This window comes from Dryas octopetala, chromosome 6 (genome assembly GCF_963921425.1).
Source record: "Dryas octopetala chromosome 6, drDryOcto1.1, whole genome shotgun sequence".
Lineage (NCBI taxonomy): Eukaryota > Viridiplantae > Streptophyta > Magnoliopsida > Rosales > Rosaceae > Dryas > Dryas octopetala.
Genome location: NC_141371.1, coordinates 11,338,387 through 11,366,253, shown reverse-complemented (window position 1 = coordinate 11,366,253; position 27,867 = coordinate 11,338,387). Strand labels below are relative to the sequence as shown.

The 27,867-nt window shown below is 35.4% G+C and overlaps 3 protein-coding genes and 1 long non-coding RNA gene across 5 annotated transcripts; 2 read left to right on the top strand and 2 right to left on the bottom strand.

Moving 5' to 3' along the window:
- Positions 1 to 7,219: 7,219 nt before the first annotated feature.
- On the bottom strand, positions 7,220 to 13,032 carry LOC147282374 (serine/threonine-protein kinase Nek6-like). 2 transcript variants are annotated; one of them, XM_086247348.1, is made up of 15 exons: positions 12,785 to 13,030; positions 12,559 to 12,661; positions 12,234 to 12,365; positions 11,783 to 11,849; positions 11,020 to 11,085; positions 10,835 to 10,881; positions 10,242 to 10,287; positions 10,068 to 10,148; positions 9,926 to 9,968; positions 9,768 to 9,817; positions 9,367 to 9,448; positions 9,221 to 9,270; positions 9,027 to 9,100; positions 8,840 to 8,891; positions 7,220 to 8,753 (listed from the first exon to the last, which is right to left on the bottom strand). In XM_086247348.1, exons 3-15 carry the CDS (start codon positions 12,350 to 12,352, stop codon positions 7,422 to 7,424), a joined length of 2,109 nt encoding a protein of 702 aa, XP_086103474.1. In that variant the 5' UTR covers positions 12,353 to 12,365; positions 12,559 to 12,661; positions 12,785 to 13,030; the 3' UTR covers positions 7,220 to 7,421. The 2 variants fall into 2 exon arrangements, with proteins under 2 accessions (XP_086103474.1, XP_086103475.1); XM_086247349.1 differs by lacking the exons at positions 9,221 to 9,270; positions 9,367 to 9,448 and having other exon boundaries at positions 12,785 to 13,032.
- Positions 13,033 to 16,310: 3,278 nt separating this feature from the next.
- Positions 16,311 to 19,054, bottom strand: LOC147282373 (chaperone protein dnaJ 6-like). The gene is made up of 8 exons (XM_086248433.1): positions 18,821 to 19,054; positions 18,563 to 18,658; positions 18,358 to 18,459; positions 18,051 to 18,107; positions 17,848 to 17,954; positions 17,682 to 17,764; positions 16,815 to 16,905; positions 16,311 to 16,721 (listed from the first exon to the last, which is right to left on the bottom strand). Exons 1-8 carry the CDS (start codon positions 18,947 to 18,949, stop codon positions 16,514 to 16,516), a joined length of 873 nt encoding a protein of 290 aa, XP_086104559.1. The 5' UTR covers positions 18,950 to 19,054; the 3' UTR covers positions 16,311 to 16,513.
- A 2,317-nt stretch (positions 19,055 to 21,371) lies between these two features.
- On the top strand, positions 21,372 to 23,286 carry LOC147282372 (zinc finger A20 and AN1 domain-containing stress-associated protein 8-like). The gene is made up of 3 exons (XM_086246568.1): positions 21,372 to 21,528; positions 21,650 to 21,698; positions 22,455 to 23,286. The coding sequence occupies exon 3, from the start codon at positions 22,468 to 22,470 to the stop codon at positions 22,984 to 22,986; it is 519 nt and encodes a 172-aa protein (XP_086102694.1). The 5' UTR covers positions 21,372 to 21,528; positions 21,650 to 21,698; positions 22,455 to 22,467; the 3' UTR covers positions 22,987 to 23,286.
- Positions 23,287 to 24,256: 970 nt separating this feature from the next.
- Positions 24,257 to 25,026, top strand: LOC147282371 (uncharacterized). The gene is made up of 2 exons (XR_015123091.1): positions 24,257 to 24,504; positions 24,617 to 25,026. It is a non-coding gene; the product is annotated as an uncharacterized LOC147282371 (long non-coding RNA).
- Positions 25,027 to 27,867: the final 2,841 nt, after the last annotated feature.

Here is a 27,867-nt window from a genome sequence, read left to right as displayed (position 1 = left end):
TTCGACGGTGGATTATATTGTAGAAAAAGAAAAGATAGAAAGAGAGAGACATATCGAGAGAGAAAAAGAGAGGGAGAATGAGAAAGAGAAAGAGGAATAGAGGGAGAGATGGAAAAAGAGAGAGAGAGAGAGAGAGAGAGAGAGAGAGAGAGAGAGAGAAGGGGAAGGTGGGGCTACTACCGTCGGAGTTGGGTTGAGGCAGGGTGGGAGGAGCCATCTGCCATCTGCCATCTGCCTTTTTTTGTGGTTTTAATTTTAATTTATTTTTATATTTTACTCTACATTATAATATTTTAAAACATAAAAATGATTTTTTTTTATGTGCAATGGTCAAACATAGGAAATGACCATTTTACCTCTTAAAAAGGGTCATGTGACTAGCACAAGCTCTTTTATTAACGGAAATCTTGATAGAACTGACGATTCGTTCTACATTGATACAAATTTTAAATTAGTCTTTCATCATTACAAACCTAAATATATATCCTGAAGTAAGATTAACCTCAAAATATATATCTTATTTAAAAAGTTTTCCCAAACAGTATTCTATCGCTTTGTTTAGTTTTTGCTCTAATGCTATCACGATTCATCCTACATTGATACAAATTTTAAAATAGTGGCTTTCATCACTATAAACCTAAATATGTATCATGAAATAAAATTAACCCCAAAATATATATTTTATTTAAAAAGTTTTCCCAAATAGTATTTTATTGCTTTGTTTAGTTTTTGCTCCAATGCTACCATGGTCTATAGCTTTGGCTATATTTCTATAGTGGGTGACAATACCTACCACGCGGGACCCATACTAATACAAACCTCCAATAGTCCGCTGCCATGTGTCTTTCACTATATTTCTCTCCCACCACCTGAGCCCCACGTTTGCCTTGATTTTGGAACTGGCTATATCCATATTTGCCAGCAATATGGCAAAGATAGCTATAGTTATAGCACTTGCCGCGCATTGGAGAAGGGTTTTGGGGATAAAAGTCATATAAATATATACAGTTTTTAGCCATTGTTTTGTACATGAGATTCATATTTGCTCACCATGATCACTATTACCATCGCTTTTGTGTGGTGAGTAAAAATAGACTCGTTGTACATATTCTTACAAATCTATTAGATGAGATGGGTCAATTAGCCTGACACAGGCTCAACCAAGCCGACTTGGGCAGCCCAATAACCCAATAACGCCGGGTGGGCACCTTCAAACTTTGGGTCCGTAGCCCAAATGATGATACGTTTCATTTGTCATTTCCTCTCTGCATACTTTTTTTTTTTCTACTATAACTGCATTACAAATGCAATGATATAAGGAGATGGATTTATGAAACTATATTTTTGACACAAAGTTTCAATGTGGTCTATTATATATAAAATTTTAACAATTTGAACTGTCAATTTTTTAAGTCTCAATTAAAAGATCATCATTGCAAACAATTAGACAAATTAAAAATCATTTACTTACAAAGATTAAATGGTCAACATTTCAAGTGTTTATTTTGTTGACCAATATTGACCATTTAATCTTTGTAGATAACTGGAATCTGATTTACCAAATTTTTTGCAATGATTATCTTTTAATGGACACCAAAAAAATAGACGGTTCGCATCATTAAAATCATACTATATTGAAAACTTGTGTCAAAAATATGGTGTCACGGATCCGCCTCCATGATATAATAGAAACTGCAAAAACATTGGCCATAAGAGAAGAAAAAAGTGTAAAAATGAGATTTTGGATTTGTTTCTGACCACTCATATGAAAGACACCGTTCACTAAGTCCTTATACCATGCAAAACCAGAAACAACAAGGACATATTCTTTAACTAACTAAAAACTGTTCCATTCTAATAATAACCCTAAATGCTCCCTATAAATGAAATTCTCTATCCCCTCAGTATTCTAACAAGGCCAACAGGAACCAAAATACTCATCACAAACTCATACCTCGATTTCTTCTTACCACTTCATCACATTCATCATCAACATGGACATGAAGAAGATCTCCCTTGTTCTCATTGTCGTGGCGGCCTTGGTGAGTGTCGCCATGGCTAACCCAGTTACGGAGGCTGCAAAGGATGCCGCGGCTAAGGTTGGTGTAGCTACATCCCCCACGGCATCCTCCCCCACAGCCTCCGCCACTAGCCCCAAGGGCTCAGCTGCACATGCCCCTGCCCCTGCCCCATCAAGCGCCACCTCCTCTACCTTGTCTTTTGGGTCTTTGGCTGGTGCCTGCCTTGTGTATTTCTTCGCCTATTACCTGCAGTAGGCTCAGGAACACTAGCAAATAATTATATCGAGAAAGAAAATGAGAGTAAAATTTATATAATAATGTTTATATGTATGTGTACTTGGAAGACAGGATTCCAAGAGAAGAAAAGATTTTTGTTCGTGCATGTCATCAATGTGGTTGAACATTTTAAACTATGCTACTTGATTAATTTCTAATTGAATTGCCTTGATCATTTCCATTTCCTTTAATTAATTAGTTTCCTCTTCCTTTTGTACTTGATATTTTTCAGTATTGTTGCAATTTAGTGCTTTTATTATTAGAGATGTGGAGTGTATATGGTATAAAAAATGTGATACATTTAGCATTATTCTGTTAGCAAAAACTGAAACAAATGAACCAAATTAAAGAATCAATTAAATGTTGTTTTTCTTACAACTTTAGCTGCAAAATTATTAATAATTAAGCTTATATAAGCAATTTTTTCTTCCTTGTCTTTTTTAATAGATAACATAGCTACTCCATTCAATCTTATTAAGGGAATGGTCGATTGAAATTCCAAATTTAAAAACTTCTTTGCATAGATTCAACAGTAATTGGTACAATCAACAATATTCTATAAGGATCCAAACATTTTTTGTCATAAAATGATATTTGAGTCATTACAACAAATAATGGTATACACAATAACAATTTAACAGTGGGCTAGCTTTGTCATGTCCGAATTAGTTGTTCTCGTTTTATATATGTTTTTTTTTTTTTTTTTTTTGCAATAGAACTTGCATTGGAAAAGAGAAGATTTCAACACAAAAGCTCAATAAGCTGGGATTGGATAGAAATGGGCCAAAGCCCACATAGGACCTCAACTCATATAACTATTATAGGGGAAATGGTCGATTGAAATTTCAAATTTATAATATGGTTGGATGCCAAATTTATACTTTTAGAGTAAAGTATTAATAAGTCTTTGGAGTTAGTCCAAGTGGTGAGGGTGGATGGGGTAAGGGTTAGAATTAAGTTAGATTCAGGATTCAATTCCCTCCAATGTAAAAAAAAAATGACAAAAACGCCGTCAAGCGCTTGGCAGATGGATGCAGATGCATCTTGCATTTGTAACCTAAACACTGCATTTGCATTTGTATCTACGTCTACAACTTTAAGGGCATTTAAAACTTGCATATACAGTTTTTAAGATGTAAATGCAACATGAATTTGCAACTGCCAAATGCTCTGTAAGAATTGTCGAGCACTCGACGTTAATTTTGTCCTAAAAAATGAGTAATGAATCGAATGAATTGTGAGTTTAATTTTATTTCTTATTTTGACCTTCTAGGTAAAGCATCCAAATAAAAATGGGGACCGAAAGCGCATGCGACCCCCTAACTGGCAAGACATTAATTACGCAAATAGTCACAACTCACTACACGTGCCTTAAGTTACAAGAGTCGACAATACGAAGCCAACACCCACCTTGAGGCTTGAGCTGGCATGTTGTGTTTGCTCTTTGCCCATCATATAGTATTGCAGTTCGCAAATCGAACTATCCAACGTTGTCTCCAATTTAACGACCTTTTAGAGTTCAAGTGTGAGGTTTTATTTTAAACAACTTAAGAAAATGCCCCAGTACTTTATATTCACAAATGTAGAACGTTACATATATGATGTGGGATTACCTATTTGATCCACAATTCCTAATGTGTTTTATGTTAGATAGTGTAAGACCCTGGATTTTCATATTTGTCATATTTCGTTTGAAACAAAAACATAAAACATGTCATGTGGTTTGTATGTATCCTAGTTTGGGGATGGAAGTTATGCGATTCAAGACTATATTTCGAGAAGCTTGAATCCATCTAGAATGGTAAATGACTGAGTGGTATATTTTCTCTAATTAGTTAGATTATCTTAATTAATTCATGCATATCATAAATGTTTATTTAAGGGACAAATTGTGAGCAACTGTGATGGACAAGGGATAATAAACCGTTGGATTGACAATGTAATCTCTTAAATGAATAACTCATTTATGTACTCGTTGTATTTGAAGTGATGCCTAAGACTTGAATGGTTCAGACTATAAGATTATATCATAAGATGAGCCCAAAAAAGTGGTTAGTTTCTTGTATTAACTTGTTAACCAATAATCTAAGCTATTGTGCAATTAAAAATATCTAAGTGTCTTAACTTACATGCCAAAATCCACTTATTCACTTATCCCTAACACTCCCAGCGCGCGTTTGAACCCTCATTCTTATTTAAGCAGTTTCCATTAATTCACACCCACTTTTTTGCACATTTCATATTTCTGCGTACCTGAGTGTATTTTCTCCTTCATATCTTCTCTATTTTGGTAGGTAGCCATTAATCTCTTACATTCGAAGTGGTTTTGTGTATTTAAATGCCCCTATGTTGGTAGATGATCATTCTGACCCTCTCATTATCATCCTCTTCACCGGCCATTACATATTTAGTTTGCCCTAAACCCTAAGTAGATGAGCTGTTGTGAAGACCATAGATTCTTGTACAAAAAAAAAAAATAAAGATTGTAGATTCGAGGTACATGAGTTGAGCGCTTGAGCATAAGAAGCATGCATGAATTTGTGTCTGGTTGTAAGCCTCACTTTCTCATACATTTCATTCAAAGTCCGTTTGGTTCAAATTTTGGAGGCCTGAGAATGAGAAATCAATTTTATTCTCATATTTGGTAAGTACAGGAAAGGGAAATCAATTCTTGACCCAAGAGAATTTGATGCCCTTATTGAGGGGAAAATGAATTAAACCTTTGCTGGAGCAATGTAATTGATTTCTCCCCTCTTGGGAAAACACTTATTGCTTCTTTTTAGAAAACACTAACTCTGTTATTATTTCAAAATAAATAATAGATTATGATACAATTAGAAAACTAACCAAACACAACATTTATTGCTTCCAATTCTTAGTTTACTTTTCCAAGCTTACCAAATACAGGAAAAAGAATTTCACATTTTCTTCCCCTTGAAAAATGCAAAAGAATTGATTTCTTAGAAAATCAATTTCGTGAACCAAACGGGCCCTCATAGTACACAAACAGGCCTAAGGACAAAAAGATGGTTTAGTTTTGGGCTAGCCCTAGGGGAGCCTAGTGAAGCAATTTTTGCCTTAGGCTTTAGATTTATTGGGGTGTCACAAACTTGGATTTTTATGGATTTTAAAAGTCAATGAAATCTAGGTGTCTCCAATTCATAGTTTAATATATTCCAAAGAAATCAATGTGTTTCCAACTCAGATTTAATTTAATGGATTCCAATAAAATATAGGTGTCCTCAAAAAGTCATGAATTTTATTAAGTGAAGAATTTGAATGTATTTTTTACACATAATAACTTTCATGAGAATTTCAGTCAATTCTCTTGAATTTTGATAGATTCTATGAATTTTAAAATCCGTTAAAATCTGAGTTGAAGATACCCTACTTAATTTTAAGCTTTAAATAGAGCCCACTCAACTCCACTCTACACAACTATCTTAAGCCCGAAAAAATGACGTTCATTAAACTATACTAGGAGTCCAATCGAAATCAAACCGACCGAGATTTTTAAATTAATTAAACTCTAAATAAATGATATTTTGATGCAATTAGAAACTTTTTGTTTCGATTTTTTTTTTCTTATTGTAAACTTGATTTTGTGACAAAACATAACCAAATTTGATTTTTTTTTTTTTTTTCAGCTCTTGTATTGATTTCGTGGTAAAAGAAAGAAAAAAAAACAGTCTTTATTCCCTATGAACAAGCATGACCTCATTAAAATGGTTGGTCTCGCACCACCAAAACCTCATCGCCTTTATATTTACTTATAAAATAGAGATTAAAAAAAAAAATTCAAACTGTAAAAACGTTGGTCAAAACCAGATCGATTTGATTTGTTTCTGACCACTGAGTATGAAAAGAAGCGTTAAAGAATTCCTCATACCATGCAACACCAAACACGTAAGACCCTATTCTGAACTAACAACAACAGTTTCATTCTATAAATTGTGCTTTCCTCGTGAGTATTCCTCAGGCCTGCACAAAATAAAAAAGAGAAAATAAGAAGTTTTGTCTTCACATCCATCTCTAAGGCAGGTCTTTGTTATATCAACTTATTACCATTTCACAATAATATTCATCATGGAAATGAAGAAGATCACCCTCGCCCTCATTGTCATTGCTGCCATGCTTAGTGTTGCCTTGGCAGATAGTACCATCAGTGACAAAGCAACAGCTGCTAAGGATGCCATCAAGGGCGCAGTTGGTGCCCCGACCGGCTCAGCAGCCTCCGCTACTTCCCCTATCGGCTCAGTTGCCTCCACCCTCACAGGTGGCACAGCTCCTGCCCCGGCCCCATCAAGCGCCGCCTCCATTACCATGTCCATTGGATCCCTGGCTGGTGCCTTCCTCTTGTCTTTCTTTGCCTATTAGCTTCATATATTAAGCTTGGAGAATAGAAAAAAATTCTTAGGAAAAGAAAATGAGATCACTATGAGAGTGATATATGTACTGGATTTATGGGATTCCATTAGAGAAGAACATTCATTTATGTCACCAAGATGGGTGAATGTTATGACTGTTTAAATGGGATTCCAAACAGAATAAAGGATATGAAAATATTTCATATAAAATATATGCTAAGTTCTTCAATTGTGTTGTCTGGATTTTTTCTTCTATTCTTTGTTCTATGGCTCTCCTTGTAAAACTTAAACTAGTAGAATAACTCTACTACTTAAGCCTCATGGAAATGTCATCAATCCATTGCTTGTTTTAGACATGCAATGAATTTCTCTTTGCATGGTTAACTACATCTAATTAACTCTTACAGACATTCATGAAAACCTCTCGAGGCTTCTAGCTCTCATGGCAAAGCATTTATCCCTCAACACCCACAAGAGTAAAATCACGATAACCTGTTAATCGACAAATATACATTGAAAAGCTGAATTAAAAAGAAAAATAATCTACAAAATACATTGAAACAATAGAAAAAATTATAGATTGCGTCAAGATTCCACTAGAGCCAATGTTCTGTTACAATCTGCAATATGTTATTTCCGAGTCTAATGTTCAATATTCAAACACTCTGGTTGACAAACAATTTATGTCCAGATGATAAATACATTTAAAAAAAAAACTCTGTATTGCATAAATTACATCCAAATTGTCTATTAAAAATTAAGATCCTCCATTAGATTTTTGTGCAGACATGAGACTCTTTGTCAACCAGATAGCTGTTTCTCTAGATGAGACAGCTTCTTCTCCAAATGGTTTTAGCACACCGGCAAGCTCATCAAGTTTGTCCTGCTTTAGTAGCCGTGCGCATAGCTCAAGCAGAGACTCCAGGGCATCAGCTCTTTGCTGAGTTGGACTTTCCCATTCACTCTTGCAATCATCAGCACCTATTGCAGTTAGTGTACTCACTAAGGAGATGTCGCTTGGTGCCTGATCAATCACATGACCATCATCTTTTTGTATCTGCATGGAGCAATAATTATTGTCTGCCTTTCCTCCCACTTCAACTTTTTCTATTCGCATGGAGCAAGTATTATTGTCTGTCTTTCCTCCCACTTCATCTTTTTCTATCTGCATGGAGCAATTATTATTGTCCGCCTTTTCTCCCACTTCATCTTTTTCTATACGCATGGAGCAAGTATTATTGTCAGTCTTTCCTCCCACTTCATCTTTTTCTTTATGTATGGAGCAATCATTGTTACTTCCGGATGACAAGTAGTCCATGTGAGCACCTTCAGTATATACATTGGGACTTTCCTTCTGTAAAAAGCAACTGGGTTCCACCTCAGATTTAGTTGATGAGGAGCATTTATCATCAGGGGACCCAACTTTGTTAGTGGAGCCTACACTGGACATTGCCAATTCCCTGCAATTTTCTTCTTTAGTACCCTCTCCTTCTATTCTAGCTCCTTCAAGAACTTCTTGGTTCTTAATCTTCAGAGTCCTGAAATCAACCTCTTGCAGTTGTTCTGAATTTGTGGCAGTAGGTTCTTCTAGTTCTTCATTCTGAGAATTTGGTGTCCTCTCTGATGTAATCTCAATGTCAGACTCAGTATTTTCCTTTTGGGCTATACTGATAGTGTCAGCTTGCTTATCTCCATTGCAAACAGATGCTTCTGAATCAGTTGGTCCATCTTTTGAACCATCAGTTGCACTAGATAATTCCACAATACAGCTAGTAGGATCAACCCTCTTGGTTTCAAGCTTTTCTTCTGCACTAGCTGTGAATACAGGGTTATCAATGTTTATTAAATATTTATGTGCCACATCAGCAGTAGCACTGCTCTCCAATGGATGAACCTTTTCCAAGTGGTTCAGTTTCCCAGCCTCCTTGTCTCTGTTGTCTTTGCCATTGCTGGGCTTGCTAGACAGTGTTTTTCTTGTAGGTTTATCTTTCAAGTTGTTTACAGGCTTTACTGGAAGAAAAACAGATGATGCATTGCGGCATTGAAGGAGGTATGGTTGTAAGTGTGGAAGCCTTAATAACTCTGCAGCCTAAATTAACAAATTATGCAGGTATTAGAACAGATAATGGTCTTCAAATTCCTTATACCATTCAAGTCTGGGGTCAACAAACTCACTGTTGGTCTGTGTTCTGGACTCTTCCTGAGCATGCTCTTGATAATTTGTTTCCTATGATGCAGAAGCCATAACATATAAATTGAAACATATTACAGTGTTGCATATGATATAAAGCATTTTAAATGCAAATAGAATATTCATTTAAAAAAGCACTATGATCCTGATGATTTTGAAGATATTACTCACAGTGTGGATGAATACACAATTGGAAGAGGAGAAATGGAGGATCTGTTAATTTTATTGATAAGCCCAGCCATGTCCTGTTCAATTAAGTCATTTATGGATTTAGTTACTCAAAAACCTATACCAAAGGCAGGTTCAGATGCATTGTTGGCAGCCAATAATATCAGTGCAACATCAAAGCTCAAGCTTATACTTACAGGAGCCCTAAATGCAGGCTGATGTGCAGCAATTTCAAACATACAGCAACCTAAAAAGCAATAGAAACGAAAAACAAAATTGTTTCTACTCAAAATCATGGATTTGAGCCTGTAATAATAGAACTATAAGATTCTAGAATTCTTACCAAGCGACCATATATCAGATTTATAGCCATAAGGTATATCTGCAAGGAGCTCAGGGCACATGTAGTTTGGAGTTCCAACAACCTATATTGAATATATAGGAATTGAAAATTAACTGACATAAATAAGTGGATTTAGCTAAGTAGTTGTAAGTTTTAACCTAAATACTAGCAGCTTTGCCAAAAATACTGAGGAATTATCCTCTCAAAAAGTGGGTGGCCTTATCAAATTTAAAACTGCTTGTTCTAGTACTAGGTGGGGGAAAAATAGACATTTAGAAACTACTATATGGTAGTTTGCATGAAAGACAAGAGATACAAGAAAAATAATTGGGCATGCCAGCTTGTTTACAGTCAGAGTAGAGGTATAAAGACAACCAAATAACATATATGCGAGTTCATACCGAAGAAGTAAGATCTTCTGTGTTGAGTAGTTTTGCGAGTCCAAAGTCACCTATAAAGTCCAGGAAAGATATACATTTCTTTAAAAACAGCAACACATGGAAGCCAAACCTAATGCAGCAAAACATTGCTTCTCTTAGCAATCATTATGTCTACATACCAAGTCGGATGTCATTGTCCTTTGTAAGGAATATATTGGAACACTGCAATCATTATATTTTTATTAAAATAAAGATCATAAATATAATTTCTTCACTAAAACAATAGGTATGCTCCATCAACTTATGGGTCTAGGATATTACCTTAAGGTCTCTATGAAGCACTCGATTATTGTGCAAGTAGTCCACAGCTAGCAACAATTGAGCCAGCCATTTGCAGAGCTTCTGCATGGAGAAACAGAGTAACATCATAGAGCAGTTGCTTGCTACCTTATATAGGTACATAGGATACGAAATTTATCAAAACTCACTGATTACCTCCTCTGGGAAAAATTGTCCTCTGGCCTTCTTTACAATTTCAGCCCTGTTAAGAAAATGAGTAGTTTCTCATTCAGTATATCATGGGAAGTATTGCTATTGATTTCTACTTATTAAGCAATTTAAAAGTAAGAAATTTTTTTTGATAAACATTAGATAAAAAATAGTATCCTTATTTCTGACCCATTAGATTAGATATAGACAGCTAAGATGCATCCCACCTGTCCATATATAATCTATCGACTGAAAAACAATAACTCATTTAAGGAACCTATTTAGGGACCTCAGAAGAAAAGAACTGAATAATAGATATACAGACTTCAACATGTTGACATTGCCAATAAGATATTAGATTTCCTCATATATCTTGTCTAACTCAAAATCATGTGACTTGTCAATCAGTTTCAAGCTAACATTTGGAAGAAACTTATGGAAAGAAAGTAAGTATTTCAATTCATTATAGAAGCAAAAGATGTTTAAAAATGCTGTTTAAATTTCTCATGTAGGCAAAAAGAAAAAAAGGCATTCTAATATTCTATCATACCAGCCAAAACATATTTAGAATATCAATGATGCAAATGGTAGTTACTTACATGTCACCTCCTTCACAATATCCAGTTACAATGCATATGCAGTCTCCCTACAGAAAATAGAAACTCTTAAGCATGCATGTACAAAGTCAAATATACTCACAATTGCACAAGACACCTCCAAATTTATATTCTACAGTCATTTCAAATTATATGTAACTTTACATATAGAAGAACCACGCATTTACCTTTCCCACCCAAGCATCTTTATACTCCACAATATATGGATTATTTAACTTTGCGATTAAATTCATCTGCAACAGAATTAGAGGAATTGCCATTAATTGAGTAGGAAACACATGTTTCAGTCTCATGTCAAGGACACAGACAATTAAGCTTTTCTTCTTCTATGGTAGGTAGAACAAGTGAATACAATATCAAGAACACATTAACATGAAGTCACTGGTGATAAACTATTTAGTCGGCATTGAGGAGGAAGCAAAGTTTATTGCTTTTTCTAAAAGGGTATCTAGAATTAAAATAACTGGGGACTATGCAACTAGAAGGCTACAATCAAGGATCGATCATAATTATGTGTTCATATATTATCGAGAATGGATCATTTGTACTCAGAGTCTCGGATACAAAATCTGAAGGTCTATGTGCAAACGCATGCTAGTGTGTATTATTTATTTATTTTCATATGAATATTGTTTCAAGCGCACACTTCCCAGAAGATTGTTACAAACCAGAGCTAGGTATTTGAACAGAATTAAGTGCAGCCAAGACAAAGCATTTTCATAAAATCAAGATAACAGAAATGACAGTACTGATACGGATAAAGAAAGAATGAAATTGGAGCTTATATGTCCAAACTTTAAATGCCAAGAAAACAGCAAAGATGGATATTTGATGCTACAATTGGTTGGTCAGAGGACAGATGATATGAAAAGGATGCCTAATGTAGCTCCTAGAAAATGGAACAATTTGAAAAATAAAAATAAAAAACACCTCTTGGTGAGCTGTGCGTTTGAACTTCTCCGTTTGTTTAGCTAAACGAATCTTTTTCAACACATACCTATAAAGAAAAAATAAAAACAAACAGGTTAGAAGATAAAAATAAGTTGGCAAATCTAGTTTTGACTTTTGAGCAAATTTGAGCTAAATACCAGTTGTAATATCAAATATGGAAATTTTGGATTCCCGACTATCTGTTGTGGTAAAAATTCATACCCAGAAATGTGAATTTTGTTTAAGTGTATAGCAAAAATCACAGACAGGCCCTGTAATCCTACAATTAAATTTTCTTGCTAAATTCCTACTAAATAAAGTGTTTTTTTTTTTTTTCTGGTAAGTAATTATATAGTTGTCATGTAGATTACAAAAACTACATTTTTGAAGACAAAATTCCCTTCAAAATTTTAAAAAAATGAAAAGCAAGGTTCGTAGAAAGTACTCTTACTTCTTTTTCTCAGTCTTATGGAAAACGAGAAAAGCGGCTCCAAATGCCCCTCTACCAATCTGCTCTATTAGTTCATAATCCTCCATCTTTGACTTCATTTCACCATCCTCAGTCTCCATAGGCACTTAAGACCTTCAAAACGCAGAAGATATACAGTACAGTAAGTAAACCCAGCTTCGGTGGTGAATCCCAATTGTTAAATTGACTCAATTTGGACTCATTTCAGGAACTCACTCCCATACAATAAAAACAAAAATTTTACTGCTTCCATAGCAAAATTTGACCCAAAATTTAAAGACCCAGAAAAGAAAAATTTGCATAATACCTGAAAAGGAAAACAGCAGTAATCAATTTGTGCAGCACCAACTGCTATGTAATGTTCCTCAAGGGATGACCCTTGAGTCCTGAAGCTACTGAATTCCCAAAAACTAGAGAGAGAGACATATAAATGAGTAAAGCTTTATTCCACAACAATAATGATATCACACACACACTCAAGTAAAGCAACAAGAGCACTAAATATGATAATCAAGAATGTGATAACTACTTACCAAAAAAGTAGAGAGAGTTAGAGAAGGGTGGAAGGGCAGCCTCAAGTAAAGCAAGTGTAGCACATATGAATATAATACTGCTTAATTTGGAAGTTGATTATCTACCAAATAGAAGGTGGGGTTTGGAAGGCAAAAGCTAAAGGGACAGGTATAGAAGACCAAAGAAAAAGGCAAAGCTTTGCTTGCATTTGTAGATTCATGGGAGAGATCAACTCTTCTCTCCCACCAGGGAATGTTTTCCAGCGCGTAGTTGGGATGTCATTGTCCTTGCGACTTAAAAATCGAATTGTTTCTTTTTTTCTTTTCTTTTTTTCAAGGGAAAGACTCAATTTGTGCTTGACCACTTGGTTGGAGCGATTCAATTCAAAAATTACTCTTTTAGCCTCTGGAATATTCTTTTTTGTTATAAAATTATTTCTTTTTCTTTGGGTCGAATAAAACTATTTTTTTCTTTCATAGTTTCTTCAATTCTTTAACCACCAAATTATTTCTTTTCTAATTTTAATTTTTTTTTTGGCCACTTCTAATTTTAAAAAGTAATAAAAATGACAATTAGCTAGTGCCTTCGTTAAAGGTGTAGGGGTGGATATGGTTTGGTTAACCGAACTGTATGCTTCTAACTGTAACCGAACCAAGAGGCTCAATATTGAAAAATTTAAAATTGTAACCGAACCGATTGATTCCAAGCCTTAAGGTTTGATTAACTGAAATGGTGGTTTGGTTGGATCGGTCATTAGGTTTGGTAGTGAACCAATTCTTTTTTGAAAAACATTCAGTTAAGTTAAGGCCTAAATTTCAAATGAATTTGAGGCTCAAATTTAGAGGTTTCCTTACTATTGGAAGAAAAACACAACATCACCTAATAACAAATAGCAATTTATCATCAACATAACTAAAAAGTGAACGACTGCAAGAATTAAGTGAGGCCTTGATTTTGATTTTGATTCCAATTTATTGGACTCAAAAATAGAAATCACAACTCACAGTGGGGCCAGAGAGAGTGATTTCTATTTGGCATGAGCCCAATTAGTGATGTTTGAGTTTGATTCTTATGTGAGATGGGCCTGGCCCACATGTATATCAATGGCTATGCTGAGTTGTCTGTTGAAGATCAACGAACATGATTAAATGCTACTTAATTTTAATGGAATAATAATTAAAAAATCATAAAAAAATGCAAACAATTAAAGAAAAGATACATAAATTATACGATAAAATCCAATAGCTAAATACCGAATGAGCTCCACCATGAGAGAAAAAAGAGAGTTGAGATGGTGGACCCTATCATGGGCTCATTTGATTGGCTACGAGGACAAGGTTGGTCCTCAAACATGAGGATCCAAGCATTGCTCTTTCACGTGCCTTCAAATAATTAATATGATATATGTAATATTGGATTCTTTTTAAAGATTTTATTAAAATAATGATATTGGTATAATTTTCATATATAATTACATTATAAATTAAAACTTAATAACCACTTAATCAAAATTAGGCATAATTTAATTTGGTATAATAATATTACTCTCGTATATCTCTCTCAGTATCACTACGGATACAACAAATATAAAAATCACTCTCAGCACTATTCAAATAGAAATTAGGTCACTTTAAGCATCAAAATCAAAATCAAAATCATTGTGGAAGGCCTTATAGAACATAAAAACTAAAAATGATAAAGTCTAAAAAGCAAACAAGTAAGCATGGCAGCAAGCATCCAAAAATATTTTAATGCATCGGTCGGTGTTGTTTGGATAGAACCAGCGAAATACAGTACTAAAACCGATGACTAAACCAACTCCATCGGTTCGGATTGGTCACAAAACTGAATGGTTTTAGTTAAAAAAAAAAAAAAACAAAACTAGACCACCAGTTCGGTCCGGTTCGACATAGTATGATATTCGTTTATTGTTGTCCACCCCTACCTTTCACTACTACTAGTAGTGAAAGGTGGACATTTAATTGATTAAACCAACCAAACTAAATCGTTTGGACTGGGTTGGTTTGGTTTTTACATAAAAAAAATTACATATATTTATCTGTTTATAAACCGAATCAAACTGCTATTTTCGATTTAGTGAATTATTTTTAAACCACCTAAATCGAACCAAACTAAATAGGATCTTTTTAATATTATCATACCCATTGCGTATTCATTTACTCCCATATCTCTTATTCTTTCTCCCCTCTCAATCTCAACCTCCCTTTAGTCGATGTCTTCATCTCCTTTCTTACTTTGCAACTTCTCATCATTTTCTATTTTAATTTCTTCATATATTTCTCTCAATTATCTTCATCTCTCCATTGTATTTTTCTTTGTTTCTTTTTCCCCTCTCCCCAAACCATTCAAATCAACGAAACCAAACCGAGGATGAATGGATTTGTTTGGTTCGCTTAAAAATATGGTTTGGTTGGTTTTAGTTTGGAAAAAATTCAAACCGATTAGATTGGTTTAGTTTGCAGTTTTCGACAAAAACTGAACGAATCCAGATGGTGCCTACACCTACTACTATGACCATGATCCATGATCATGGATGATGCATTAAAGGACGACTGAAGGCAGCCTCGTCCACTCTATCATTCTATATTTCTATCTACCCATTAAATATTTAAATTACCCTAACAACCCTCTTTTTTTATATTTTTCTTAAAGATGGGGTAAAATATTTGATAAAATATCTCCTCCAAGAAGCTGACTCAAGGACAATAAAGAGTTAAAGAATTTATCTAAGAGTTTCTTTCTCTTCAAAGAAAAAATATTCCTCATATATTCAAAAGGGGTGAAATTTCTTTATTTTATGGTTTGATCTTATAAGGGGTGAAATTGGAATTAAAAACTAAAATGTGACAAGTCACCAACTGATCGAATAGTTAGATTTGCATTTATTCACTTAATTAGTTGGGATGGGACTTGAAATCTTCTACAACGTTTAAACACAGCTTTTATGACATTTTTGGTATGGGAATAACCGAATAATCACTATTATAAATTACAGTCTTGCAAAAATAACCAAAACCAACTGACCATGTAAAGAACCTCAAATAGGGATGCAACACGAGAAGAGTTGGGAGTTGAAGGGCCAAGCAGAACAAAATCCAATTGGGTCTCAAGATGAACTCGTACATAATTTTATTGTTAAGGAATGCCCACCTTATTTTGTTTATTGCCAAACCATGAGGTACTGACGAATACCAAAACACTTGTAAAGTTGTATATAGTCATTCACAGGTTACTACGTTGTTTGCCTAGGAACACACAAAAAGAAGCAATCAATCTTTTCAATAGTCTGGGAATGACGTCAAAGGGCAATTTTGGAAAATTGTAACTACCCAACCCAGCACCAGAAAGAAAAACTCAACGAATAAGTCAAGGTTTGTTTAAAGTGGCCATGCATGCTTTGCTCTAGTTTAACATTAAACGCAGACAATTTGTCCCCAATGGCAGAACAAGCTTCCATTAAGAAAAAAGAAAGGATCAATAAACTTTGTCATGAGCACATTTGCATATTTAAAACCATGTAAAGCATCAGAAGAAAACCTCACATGCAACTTTCCATTTGCATATTTCTAAGTAAAGCATCAGGCAAATGGATCTAAAACCATGTACAGAAGAAAACTCACATACAATTTTCTGGCATGTTTAAATAGTTCTAAGAAAAAGGGATTACGTTTATAGAGAAATTTTGAGCACACCAATACATAGACTAAAATTTACTCTAGAAGGTCAAGTTACTTGCGTTTTGATTTTCTGGAGGACCTTTTGCTTTCAAGCCTTTTCTGTGTAGCCTCAAATTCTTCTTCTGTGGGTTCTGAAGAATCATTACTCCCGCCATACTTAGAAACTAGATTAGAGAACATAGAATCAAACCGATCTTTCCTCTCATTTCGGCGCTGAGATATGATTGCATACAGATCTGGTTCTGACTGCTTATTTGACCTGTCAAAGATTTAAGCACAAAGATTTTCATTTCTTGATCGAGTTACTAAAAAAAATGTAAATAATAAAATAAACTTTTAGTGAGGTACTCACTTGTCCTTCCTCCTTAAAGGACTAGTAGGAGGTTTTGTTTCAGATACTTTCTTTGCCCATTTTGTGTAGGCTTTGGTTGATTTCAGTTCTCCTGCACAAAGAGGGGAGAAAGTGAATCAGCAACATGAAAGATACTCTGCACACCCTTAAATGCAGAACAATTCAGTAAACCAATAATGCATCAACTGGTGTCAATATAACTTACATACAGAGGCGTAACCAGAAATTTACTTTAGGCAACATTAGACTATAAAAAAAAAAAAAGAAGAAAACTGAAAATATATGCAAAAGCTTCATTACTGACTGATAAAATTTATATTCATTACAGTTACGAAGGTCCTGAACAAGTCTTGCATTATACCTTCAATATCAATGCCATCAAATGTCTTTTTCCGATATACACAATACAACTAAGTTACCATTCATTCATTGATCATTTATTTAACTAAGCAATTTTTTTCATAATATTTATAGCAAAAATAAAGCCCTCTTATAGTAACAGTCCCATCTGGTAGGATCAGTGTCAATTTCAAGAGTAAGTAAACTAAAAGATATAAGTTATATAACTAGTTCTTTCATGTCTTAACCACCTTATCTTTTCTAGAAGATCACTATGCCCAGAAAATAGAAACAAGGGAGCCATCTAATTCAACATCCAAAGTTCACCTGATCACCTACTATTGTATTGTAGATATCTTAAGTGAAACAATCAGCCATGGTTTGTAAGCCAGGTATAAGCCTAAATTAAAGGATTCTCAGCAAGAACAAGAAACATAATTTTTTGGAAAGATTAGTGAATTTTTCTTTTTCATGAGAGAGAGAGAGAGAGAGAGAGAGAGAGAGAGAGAGATTCAAAGATATCCACACCTGCAGCTATTGCCTCATCAAGAATATCCTTGAAGCGGTGTGAATCAAGTTTAGGATCTGAGCAAAGCATTGAGCAGAAGAGTCTGCAAGGGAAAAAGACTGTAAGCATCAAGCAGGAAACCGCAGGAAACCCAAATGCGAAAAAGGATAAACACAATGCTAATACCTGTTCATATTACCCTTGCACTTGCCATACAGATCAATCAAATCTTTCTTCTCAGAATCAGATCCTCTGTAGTTCGCTTCAAACTCTTCAATGTCTGCTTCAGTTACCTGCAAATGATGTATATTTTGTCATTAAGCTACAGAAAGTACATATGGCATGATATTGTATCAGAAGAAAGCATGAAGAGATGAAAAGATCATGACCTTTTTATACATGGCTCGGAAAAATTCGCGCAGATTCTGAACATCACCGGCAAGGTCCTGCTCATGAAATGGACAAACAAAATAAGCACCACTTAATGATTTAAGGCAATTTTGATTTCCCTGAGGATCTAAAGGCTGCAATGATTCCAATTCAGAAACATCACAACTGACCCATTTTCTTGTCATTTCCAATAATAAATCTTATTTACCACTACACAGAAGATTTTCTAACAATGTGAATTTTAAAATTATGGGTTCGCTCTCAAATTGCTAAAAAAAAAAAAAAAAAAAACCATCACAAACTCACATCATCGTCAATGCAACCAGTCTGGTCATAGAGTGCTCGTTTCTCCTCATCCCCAAGAATTGAAATCACTTTTTGCAATTGCTGAAACTTCTCTTTAGCTCCCTATACAAACAAAAATGAAGAATTACACTTACAGCTTACAACATAACCACACTTCACAGTTGAGAGAAAAAGCAGAAAAGACACGATTTTTATCACGTTTCACCTCGCCAGGATTTTTATCGGGATGGAGTCGCAATGCCAACTTATGATACGCTTTCTTTATTTCCTGTTGAGTCGCGCTTCTCTCCACGCCAAGAACCTACAAAACAACCACAACCAAATGCCTTTCAAAACCCCCAATTTCCCAAATTAGGGCAAGAAAAACATAAAAATTAAAAATCTAATTTTGTAGCTTAAAGAAAGAAATCAAGAGATTAATCAAATCACATCACGCAAAATTTTGAACGTAATTCTCAAACACCTCGTAGAGGTTCTTCTCATCGGTGGAAGAGGCGTTGTGATCTTCGTCATTTTGTTGTTGTTCTTCGTCCCCTTCCATATCTGGTACTTGCTTTTGCTCAGAATCTCTAGCTCTCTTTTTCTTACCCATTCCGCGAACCAGAGGTTTTGGGAATTTTAGAGAAGAAGACGATTTAGTAGGGGCTGTATTTATATGCAAATTTTGGGGATTCCGATTTGTTCCCGCCAATTTGCGCACCACTTCACTCTTTTCCCGCCGCGAAAATCTCCTTTCTACCGTATAGGACCCATGATATTTTGGACCAGTTCACAATAGCCGTGACTCTGGGCCCGGCCCAGCCCAGCCCAATCTTCAAGACTCGGAAACTCGGAACTCATTCTAAGGCCCATAGGCCCGTTTGATGCATTTTCTTATTAAATTTTTGATTAAACATAGAGAAGGAAGTCAATGACTATTTGGATTTAGGACTTTTTTAGGAGTGCTCATGTAGGAAGCGTTTTCACTAGAAGCGCTTTTGTTAAAAGACATAAATTTTTTTGAAAAAAATCTAATTACTTCTTATGAATGTATTTGGAATCCCTTTCCAAGTGCTTTTATAACCCAAAAACACTTTTATTTTTTGTTTTTATCAAACATAAGCAAAAATGCTTTTGACTATTTGAAAACACTTGTAAGGCTTCTAAAAGCACTACTAAACAAGCCATAGGACCCGTTTGGCACTGCTTTTAAAATTGTCAAAAGCGCTTTCAAATTAGTAAAAGCGCTTTTGATAGCGTTTGGCAAAAATAATTAGAAGTGCTTTTGAGTTATAAAAGCACTTTTAAGGGGGTTTTTTGAGAAGCACCTGACAGGTGCTTTCTCAAGAAGCACTTTCAAGTGCTTTTGCATAAACAACTTATAAGTTTTATAAAAATTTATATGTGCTTCTTAACATAAGCGCTTCTGATAAAAGCGCTACTAAATAAAAGTGCTTCTAAGAAGCAGTGCCAAACGGGCCCATAGTCTACTAGTGGCGGTCTATCTCTTTTTTAGAGGAGATTCTGAGTTCAAGTCTTCGATAAAATTACTATAGAGAAGGAAAATTAAAAGAATAGTGAAGATAATGACAACACATGTGAAGGAGGGTTAGAAAATGTACATGGATCAAATGTTCTTAAAATGAAAACTAATAAAAAAACATTTTTAAATAGTTTTTTTTCCGTTTCCAAAATTTATGTGATTTTCAGGATTCATGTTTGAAATTTTTTGGGATTTATTGATTCCCTTCATAGAAATAAAATCAAAGCATTCCAAATCATTGTTGGGACTTGGGTGTTAATCAAGGAAACCCTATTAAATTATTAAAACAAATTTACTTTCAAACCTTCTACCATCATGACTCATCTTTGGTAATTGATTTATCTTAATTTAGTTTATGTATTTGAGCAATGCTTATACTTTCTTAAAGCTTAGTTGATGAAGAACAAAATCCCTTCATGATTTTGACTTGAAGTTGTGAATTTCTAGATTTTTTTATAGCTCGAAAAATTGGTGTTTGTTATAAAGAAAATCCAAAACATGTTGTAGAAGAAGAAAATGTACATGTAAAGATGTCCTTTGAACTAGGGCTGGGTCAGAATTACCGATGAACCGCAACCGCACCCGCCACTGCAAAAAGGCCAGCTGACGATTGACCGACAAATAGGTGTCGGTTGGCCAACCGATTTGATGATAGGCGGTGGCAATTTGGAAATCTCAACACCGTCGGTGTACCACTACCAACCAACACCCTCATTCTTCTTCTTCTTCTTCTTTTGTTGGTCTCTAGTTACAGATTGAAACATTCCTCTTCTTTTTCTGCTAGTCTTTAGTTTCATATCGAGGGTGGTGTTGTTGGTGGGACGGCGAAGCTAGTGTGTTGGTGTTGCTGGTGCGACGACGAGGCTGGTGGCTTGGCGTGGAGGCTTCGGCGAGGTGAGCTTGGGCTGCTTGGCTGGTGCGATAGCCAGCCACCGACACCGATCACACCGATTCGACAACAACCGCATCCGAAACCGACGGTAACTGACATTGTCGATGGCCCTTGCAGTTCGATTACCGACCCACCCCCAGCCTTACTTTGAACTATAACCAGTTTTATATTGTCTCATAAAAAGAATAATAGATGTCCACGTGACACCGGCGCTTTGTAAGCATCTCAAACAAAAAATGTAATATAGTTGACATAATGAGGACATTTTAGAACACAAAAATAGTTCATGAAATTAAGTGTCACAAAATTTTTTCTTGGGACAAAATGCCAAACAGATCACATTTTAAAGAGTGTGTGTGTAATTTGACTTTCAATTATTTATGTAGGTTGTTTTTTTTTATTGGTGTGTTGTGTATATAAAAATCCCAGGTTGGGATGATAAGGATTCGGACTCAGCCCAAAACCAAAAAGGACTCTGGACAGTCTGACTCAGACTCACTCAGTTAATGGAATGGCAACACCGTAATTATGGAGCCATTCAGGGGTTATTATTGTAGCACCACCGACTTACTGAAAAGTTTTCGTTGGCAGAGGAAAAGCTAAAGTTTTAAATACCAGCACAGACCCCACGAGCCCCCAAACCCAAACCCAATCTCTCTATCTCTCTCTTTCGCTTTCTTTTTTATTTTTTTCTTTTAGTCTCATATTCTTTTATTTTTTAGTTTCCGATTATCTCCCAATATTCTCCTCGATTAGGGTAACAAACCATCCCCCTGTCTCTGTATTTGAATTTTATTCCTGTATTTATTTGATCCTGCTTCTGTTCACGGGTTGTTGATTGTTTTTTTGAAATTTGAACTTTTTTCTACGAGTTTCAGGAATCGCCTGGTTCGATTTTGTGACTCGAAGATCGGCCAAACTAAACAGGTGAGGGGTTTCATGCTGTATGTGAAACTAATTTGTTTTGTTTTGTTTTAGGTGTTAATTTTGTACTAATATACGAAGCTGCTGATTTCCATAGTTTATATTTTTTTGTTAGTTTTTATTTTTAGTTTAGATTTTTGGGAATAGCACGAATAGGGTATTATTGATTGTGTTTAATAGAATTATGGTAACATTTTTGCTAATTGAAACGTTTACGTTTGAAAGTTAGGATTTTTTGTTGCATGTAACTGAACTTGTTCAGATTTAATCGGATTTTTTATGAAGATTGCTGCTTTTATAGCGAAAATTTTATATTGTTTTGTGGGTTTTCTGCATTTGATAGAGTAAGTGGTTCAAATCGTTATCTTTGGCCTAGTCTGTTCAGCACAGGGCATTCGATTTGCATAACAGTGATAGTGAAATTGTTGTTTACCCATGGTGAAATGTCAAACTTTTTGGGCAAGATGATAAAAATAGCACCAATTTTATACATCTTGCATGAGTTAATGAGTTTAAGTTTAAAAGTTTTTTTTCCTTTTTCTTTGGTTATCTGTACTTGTGGTTTGTATCTTAAAATTGGTTATATGTATTCACTTTGTTGGGATTTTGGACTTGCCCATTTGATTGTATTCGTGTATTCATATTTCTGTTCACCATGTTTGCATGTGTATTCTGGTTTGATATTTTTTCAGTGGGTGAATGGGTCATTGGTTTAATATTTGCTTTATGATATTTAAGTGGTAAGGCGATTTCTTTCAGATAACTAGAAAAGATGGAATCTCATGATGGAACCGGATGCCAAGCTCCAGATCGCCCCATCCTTTGCATCAATAACTGTGGTTTCTTCGGAAGGACCGCTACAATGAATATGTGTTCAAAATGCTACAAGGACACGCTCCTAAAGCAGGAGCAGGCCAAATTGGCAGCATCATCCATTGACAGCATTGTGAATGGCAGCAGTAGCAGCATTGGCGTTGACTCAGTTGTTACAGGTGCCGTTGATGTGCAAGATGGACAAGTGGAGACAATAGTTGTTTCAACAGAACCATCCGGTAACTCATCCTCAAGCAAGATGTTTGAGGTGAAAGAAAAAGAGGGGCCAAGCAGATGCACCACTTGCCAGAAGCGTGTTGGTTTAACTGGGTTCAATTGCAAATGTGGAAACACCTTCTGTGCTACTCATCGTTATTCTGACAAACATGACTGTCCTTTTGATTATAGGACTTCTGGTCGCGATGCTATTGCTAAAGCCAATCCTGTCATCAAGGCTGAGAAACTTGATAAAATCTAGGAGTCATGTGCTGAAGTGAGGATTTATGTACTGAAGGATGATGGTTCTCTTTCTTGGCTTCTTGTCTTATTAGGTCTCCTATTGGTAGAAATGCTCAAGTCATGATAATGAGGACATCATTTAGGGAAACTCTATATTCCTTGTTGGTGAAATATTTTGTTGCTGGCTCCAGTGTGTAAGTCTTTATTTTTGCTGGTTTGATGGACATCTTTGGAGTTATTTTGTAGTGTGATCCTCTACTTGGTATGCATTTCTTTATGGAAGTACATGGAAATATTAAATTTGCAGCTTTTAGTACAATTATGCTATGCAATTAAAATTTCCTCAAATAACTTGTTCAGCATTTTCAGTCTCTACATGTGTGTTCAGCTTAGCTTTGAAATTAGAAATCATGTTGTTAAATAGTTTTTTAATGCTTTTATGCATATTTGTTGGCAATCAATTGTATGTGGATATTTCCTCATGATTTCATTGGGGGCTTATCGAGTGGGTAAAGAATTCCCACTTGGGGCATGTTCGGTTGCACTTATTTACATGTTTGCTCAGCTTATATTTGAAATTTGAATTCATGTTGTCAAATACATTTTTGTTATGCTTATATGTGTATCTGTTGGTAAGCAATTTATGTGGATACTTCCTCGTGAGTCCGTTAGGGACTTATTGAGTGGGTAGGGCTTGTTTGGTTGCTCTTATCTTCTCAATTTTGTTTATGGTAGTGTTTCGTACACGTTGAGTTGAAAGTCTTGCATAGATGAGTTGTTGGTCAACCAACTCATTTTGTGTACGACTTAATCATGTTTTGGCACTTGAATCTGTAGTTAAACTATTCTGTATATTCACTGCCTAGTTAATCATGGTTTCACAGAAATGTATGCTCAGCAGTCCTTTTCTTTTGTTTTCTGAATGCTGGGAAAAAAAAAACTTTGTTTTCTCTTGGTTTTTTTCATATCTGTTTGGATGATTATTTTTTCTTTTTCTTTTTCTTTTGGTATTCATTGAACAGCTTGGAGGAGAAATGAGTCTGTAGTAATTGATTAATGGATTATCTTTTGTCGTGGATAATTTTTTGGAATCTTGTTGATATATGATCAAATGGTAGATCTTTTATAACTTTTTGATATTTGAAGATTATCAAATTTGTTTCCAGAGTTTACTTGATATTTTTCATATCATTAGTGCATGACTGTATGTCCCTGGTGTTTTTTTTTGGGGGGAAAAGGGGGGGGGGGGGGGGGGGGTGTCTGTTGGTGCCTCCAAGGTTTATCTTTTATGTGATGCAGGATCCAGGTCCGGTTATTCTTGTACCATATCATCAGAGACTAGCCATACAACAGTAATAAATTTTGGATTGATGTGATCTTGTTGTTGTTATTTGTTAGTCCCATATAAAGTGCTGATTTGAAGTTATTTTCATTCTGTTATTATGCGAGTTTCCCTCACATAAGAAGGTTATGCTTTCAAGATTTCGAACTTCTGAGATTGGAGCTTGGAAGTGAATGAATGACTAGCCATACAACAGTAATAAATTTTGGATTGATGTGATCTTCTTGTTGTTATTTGTTAGTCCCATATAAAGTGCTGATTTGAAGTTATTTTCATTCTGTTATTGTGCGAGTTTCCCTCACATAAGAAGGTTATGCTTTCAAGATTTCGAACTTCTGAGATTGGAGCTTGGAAGTGAATGAATGACAGAAGCATGAGACAGAAATACAGGCCTTTCTTTATATTAGTATAGATTTACAAAACCGAGGGGGTGTGCGTATACTTGTAGGTACTGAATTTAATTTGCAAGTCTTAGCTTTCTAATGATGGAATAAGGTTCCCAGTTTTTCATGTAGATAAAGGGGAAACGGAATGCCACACAACCGAAGTGTTTCTGTGATGGCATCCTTACTCTGTGTTGGGTGCTATTTTGCTCTCTGATGGTGGAATACATTACTACCATGCTGAGCAAATAATATTGGGTGTTTCGTATTGTGTAGAAGATGGTACATATGTAAACGTATATTCATATACATATGTAATGTATATTCAATAGAACTGCGGGTGTTGTAAGTCTTAATTTAGAAACACTGCTACTGGGTTGAGCAGTGTGGGACTCTTCAGGGTTTTAAGCTTGGTGGGAAGTGTTGTGCACCTTTGGGATTGCACCTGAAAACTGCTATTAGTAGCTGTTTAATAGGGGGAAAACAGAAACAATAACTAAATTAAATTACATAAAAATTTACAAGAAGCTGCCATGGAACCAGAGGAAATCTATGTATTTGTTGATGTAAGGTCGAGGGACTTTGTTTTACTTTAGCTATTGTACTTTAACGGGTGGAGGTCTTACTCTGTGGCTCATGTGTCTTGAAGTAACCTGTTTGAAGTGTCGAATGTTGTCAAGATCTGATCATGATATGCTTCAAACACTGCCTTGAACCTTTTCAGAAGTGAGTGAGTATGACATTTCTGTGGATAAATCAATTTAAGATACCGATATTGATCATCATATACCCACTTGTAGACATGAAATTATTGGTGTGGATGGTATTACATGAAAATGTGGTAGGTGTCCTTTTTACTAGTCCTGTGAATGTTAGATGTGAAGAATGGATATAATTCCAAAAGGAGCAAGGGTCGCATGAGTTGAACTTTTTACTCTGAAATCATTAACCTATCATCAAGTTGGCATATTTGGTTATGGAAAGTGGCAATCACATGTTTGAAATGAGAATTGCTTAGACTATTTTGCCATGGAGTATCCAAGAAAGTGAATGTCTATGATCGGCTTTTCATTTGATATGCTCAATGTCAAACGTTTAGGAAGTAACCAACTGTTATAGGACCTAAGGTGCTCAGTGCTATATTTTGGTGTGGCAATATGGTATAAGATCTTGATCAATATTTAGCTTGACTTTATTAGATTGGTCAGGTAGTCTTCAGCATTATCCTAATGCCTTGTTTGGTGTACATAATTGTATTGAATTATTACTCCAGATTAGACTAGATTGGTTAGACAAGACTAGATAAGATAAATTTAATACTATACATTATTGGATGTAACATGAGACTAAGAGATTGGATGTGTTAGATACTGTTGTCTTGACCATGTTTGAGATTGGATAGGTTAAATGGTCATATTCATGTGTATTCAAAAAAGAAAATGAAGATTGTTTTCCAACTTGAAGGAAGAAGATGAGAAGAAGATGAATTAGTTATAAGAAAAAAATCATCCCTTTTAATCGCCCCAAAATGGTGAGATTGGTGGGGATAAATTTTCCCTAATGGTTTATCCATCCCATCATAATTTTTCAAGTTAGAAGCTTTTTTCTTCAGTACACATGAATTTAGTCATTTGACATTTCAAATAAAATCCTATGCATTAAATGGGACCTTTGTACTACCCCAAACTCAAGCTTCGAACTTAAGCTCCAAGCCCCTTAACCCGAACCCTGAACATGCTCTAATCCTCTGGTTTGGACTTTAGACTCGTACCACGTATTCTAGATCCTAGATGAGCATTGAAATCCAAACCTAAGAACTTGGACGACGAAGCTCACTGTACTTAAACCTCAAACTCCTGACCTCTGATCTCAAGTTTGGACTCCGAACCTTAAACCACAAACCCTAAACCTTGGACGTCAAACTTCATAAACCCAATTCGGACCACAAACTTTGAACTTTAGCCTCTAGATTCAAAAGCACCAAGCTCAAACTTAGACCTAGAGTCGAATGCCAAATCTTGCATGTCTGACCCTGCACCTCGAACGCTAGATCTCATACCCCAAACTCTAGAGTCCTAGACACCAAATTCAAACCATGAACCTTGATATTAGACTTGAGCATGGATCTCAAATCCTAGACTCAAGATCCAAATGCACTAAGCTCAAATTCAAACCGGAGTCGAATGCCAATCTTGTCGAACCTTGGATCCTAGATTTGACCCAAACGTCGAATCCTAAATTTGATCTAGGCCTTAAAACCTAGGACATGCACCCTTACATGGTTCGAATTGACTTGGAATAAATTAACTCAACTTTATAGTTGAGATAACTTATCCCACATACGATTAGTCCCAACCCTCATTTTGATTGGGTGATTGGACTAAAATTGTCAATCTCATCCCTTAGCCCGCAGAACAAACAGGCCTAAATTCCTTTAGGCAGCATTTTGACATCTTCATAAAAATCACCTTAGATTCTTGTTCACTAGTTGCATTAGGCAGTAGGCACCATACCAATACCCTTTTCGTATGTACAGAATATATTCTATAGGGGATTAGGAAGATTTGCTTCCATAACCAAAAAAATCCCTGGTGAAAGCCATAAAAAGGATCACCATCAACATGGCAAGCAATATGAACAAAAAAGTGTCCCCACCGTCCTCTGAAAGCAATGTTGGTATAGGCTATGGAGTGTGCATTATTGTTTACTGCTTGCTCATGGCAGCATTCCTGCATAAGCAGCATATATAGCTTTCTTTATTGCAATAAGTGGGAATTTGAGAACACCTACTTTCACACTCCCCCACCACCACCTCATGCTTGTTTTCTTCATCAAAGACAAAAAGGGGCACCCTTCAAATCCTTTTTTGGGACTTGGGGACAAGTTTTCTAGGGAACATTACATGCAAATATGAAATACTCTCTCTCTCTCTCTCTCTCTCTCTCTCTCTCTCTCTCTCTCTCTCTCTCTCTCTCTCTCTCTCTCTCTAATATGATTAAAGAAGTGAAAATTACATATCAAGAGTATTATTAATCTATATGTCCTTGGTCCTTGGATGCTCTAAAAGCTAAGACTCTTTTGAGTAGGATAATATGCACTATTAGTTAATTCCCGTTACTAATTAGACATGCTTAGCTAAAGAGTCAATTCGATTACCCTGGCCCAAAAAAAAAAA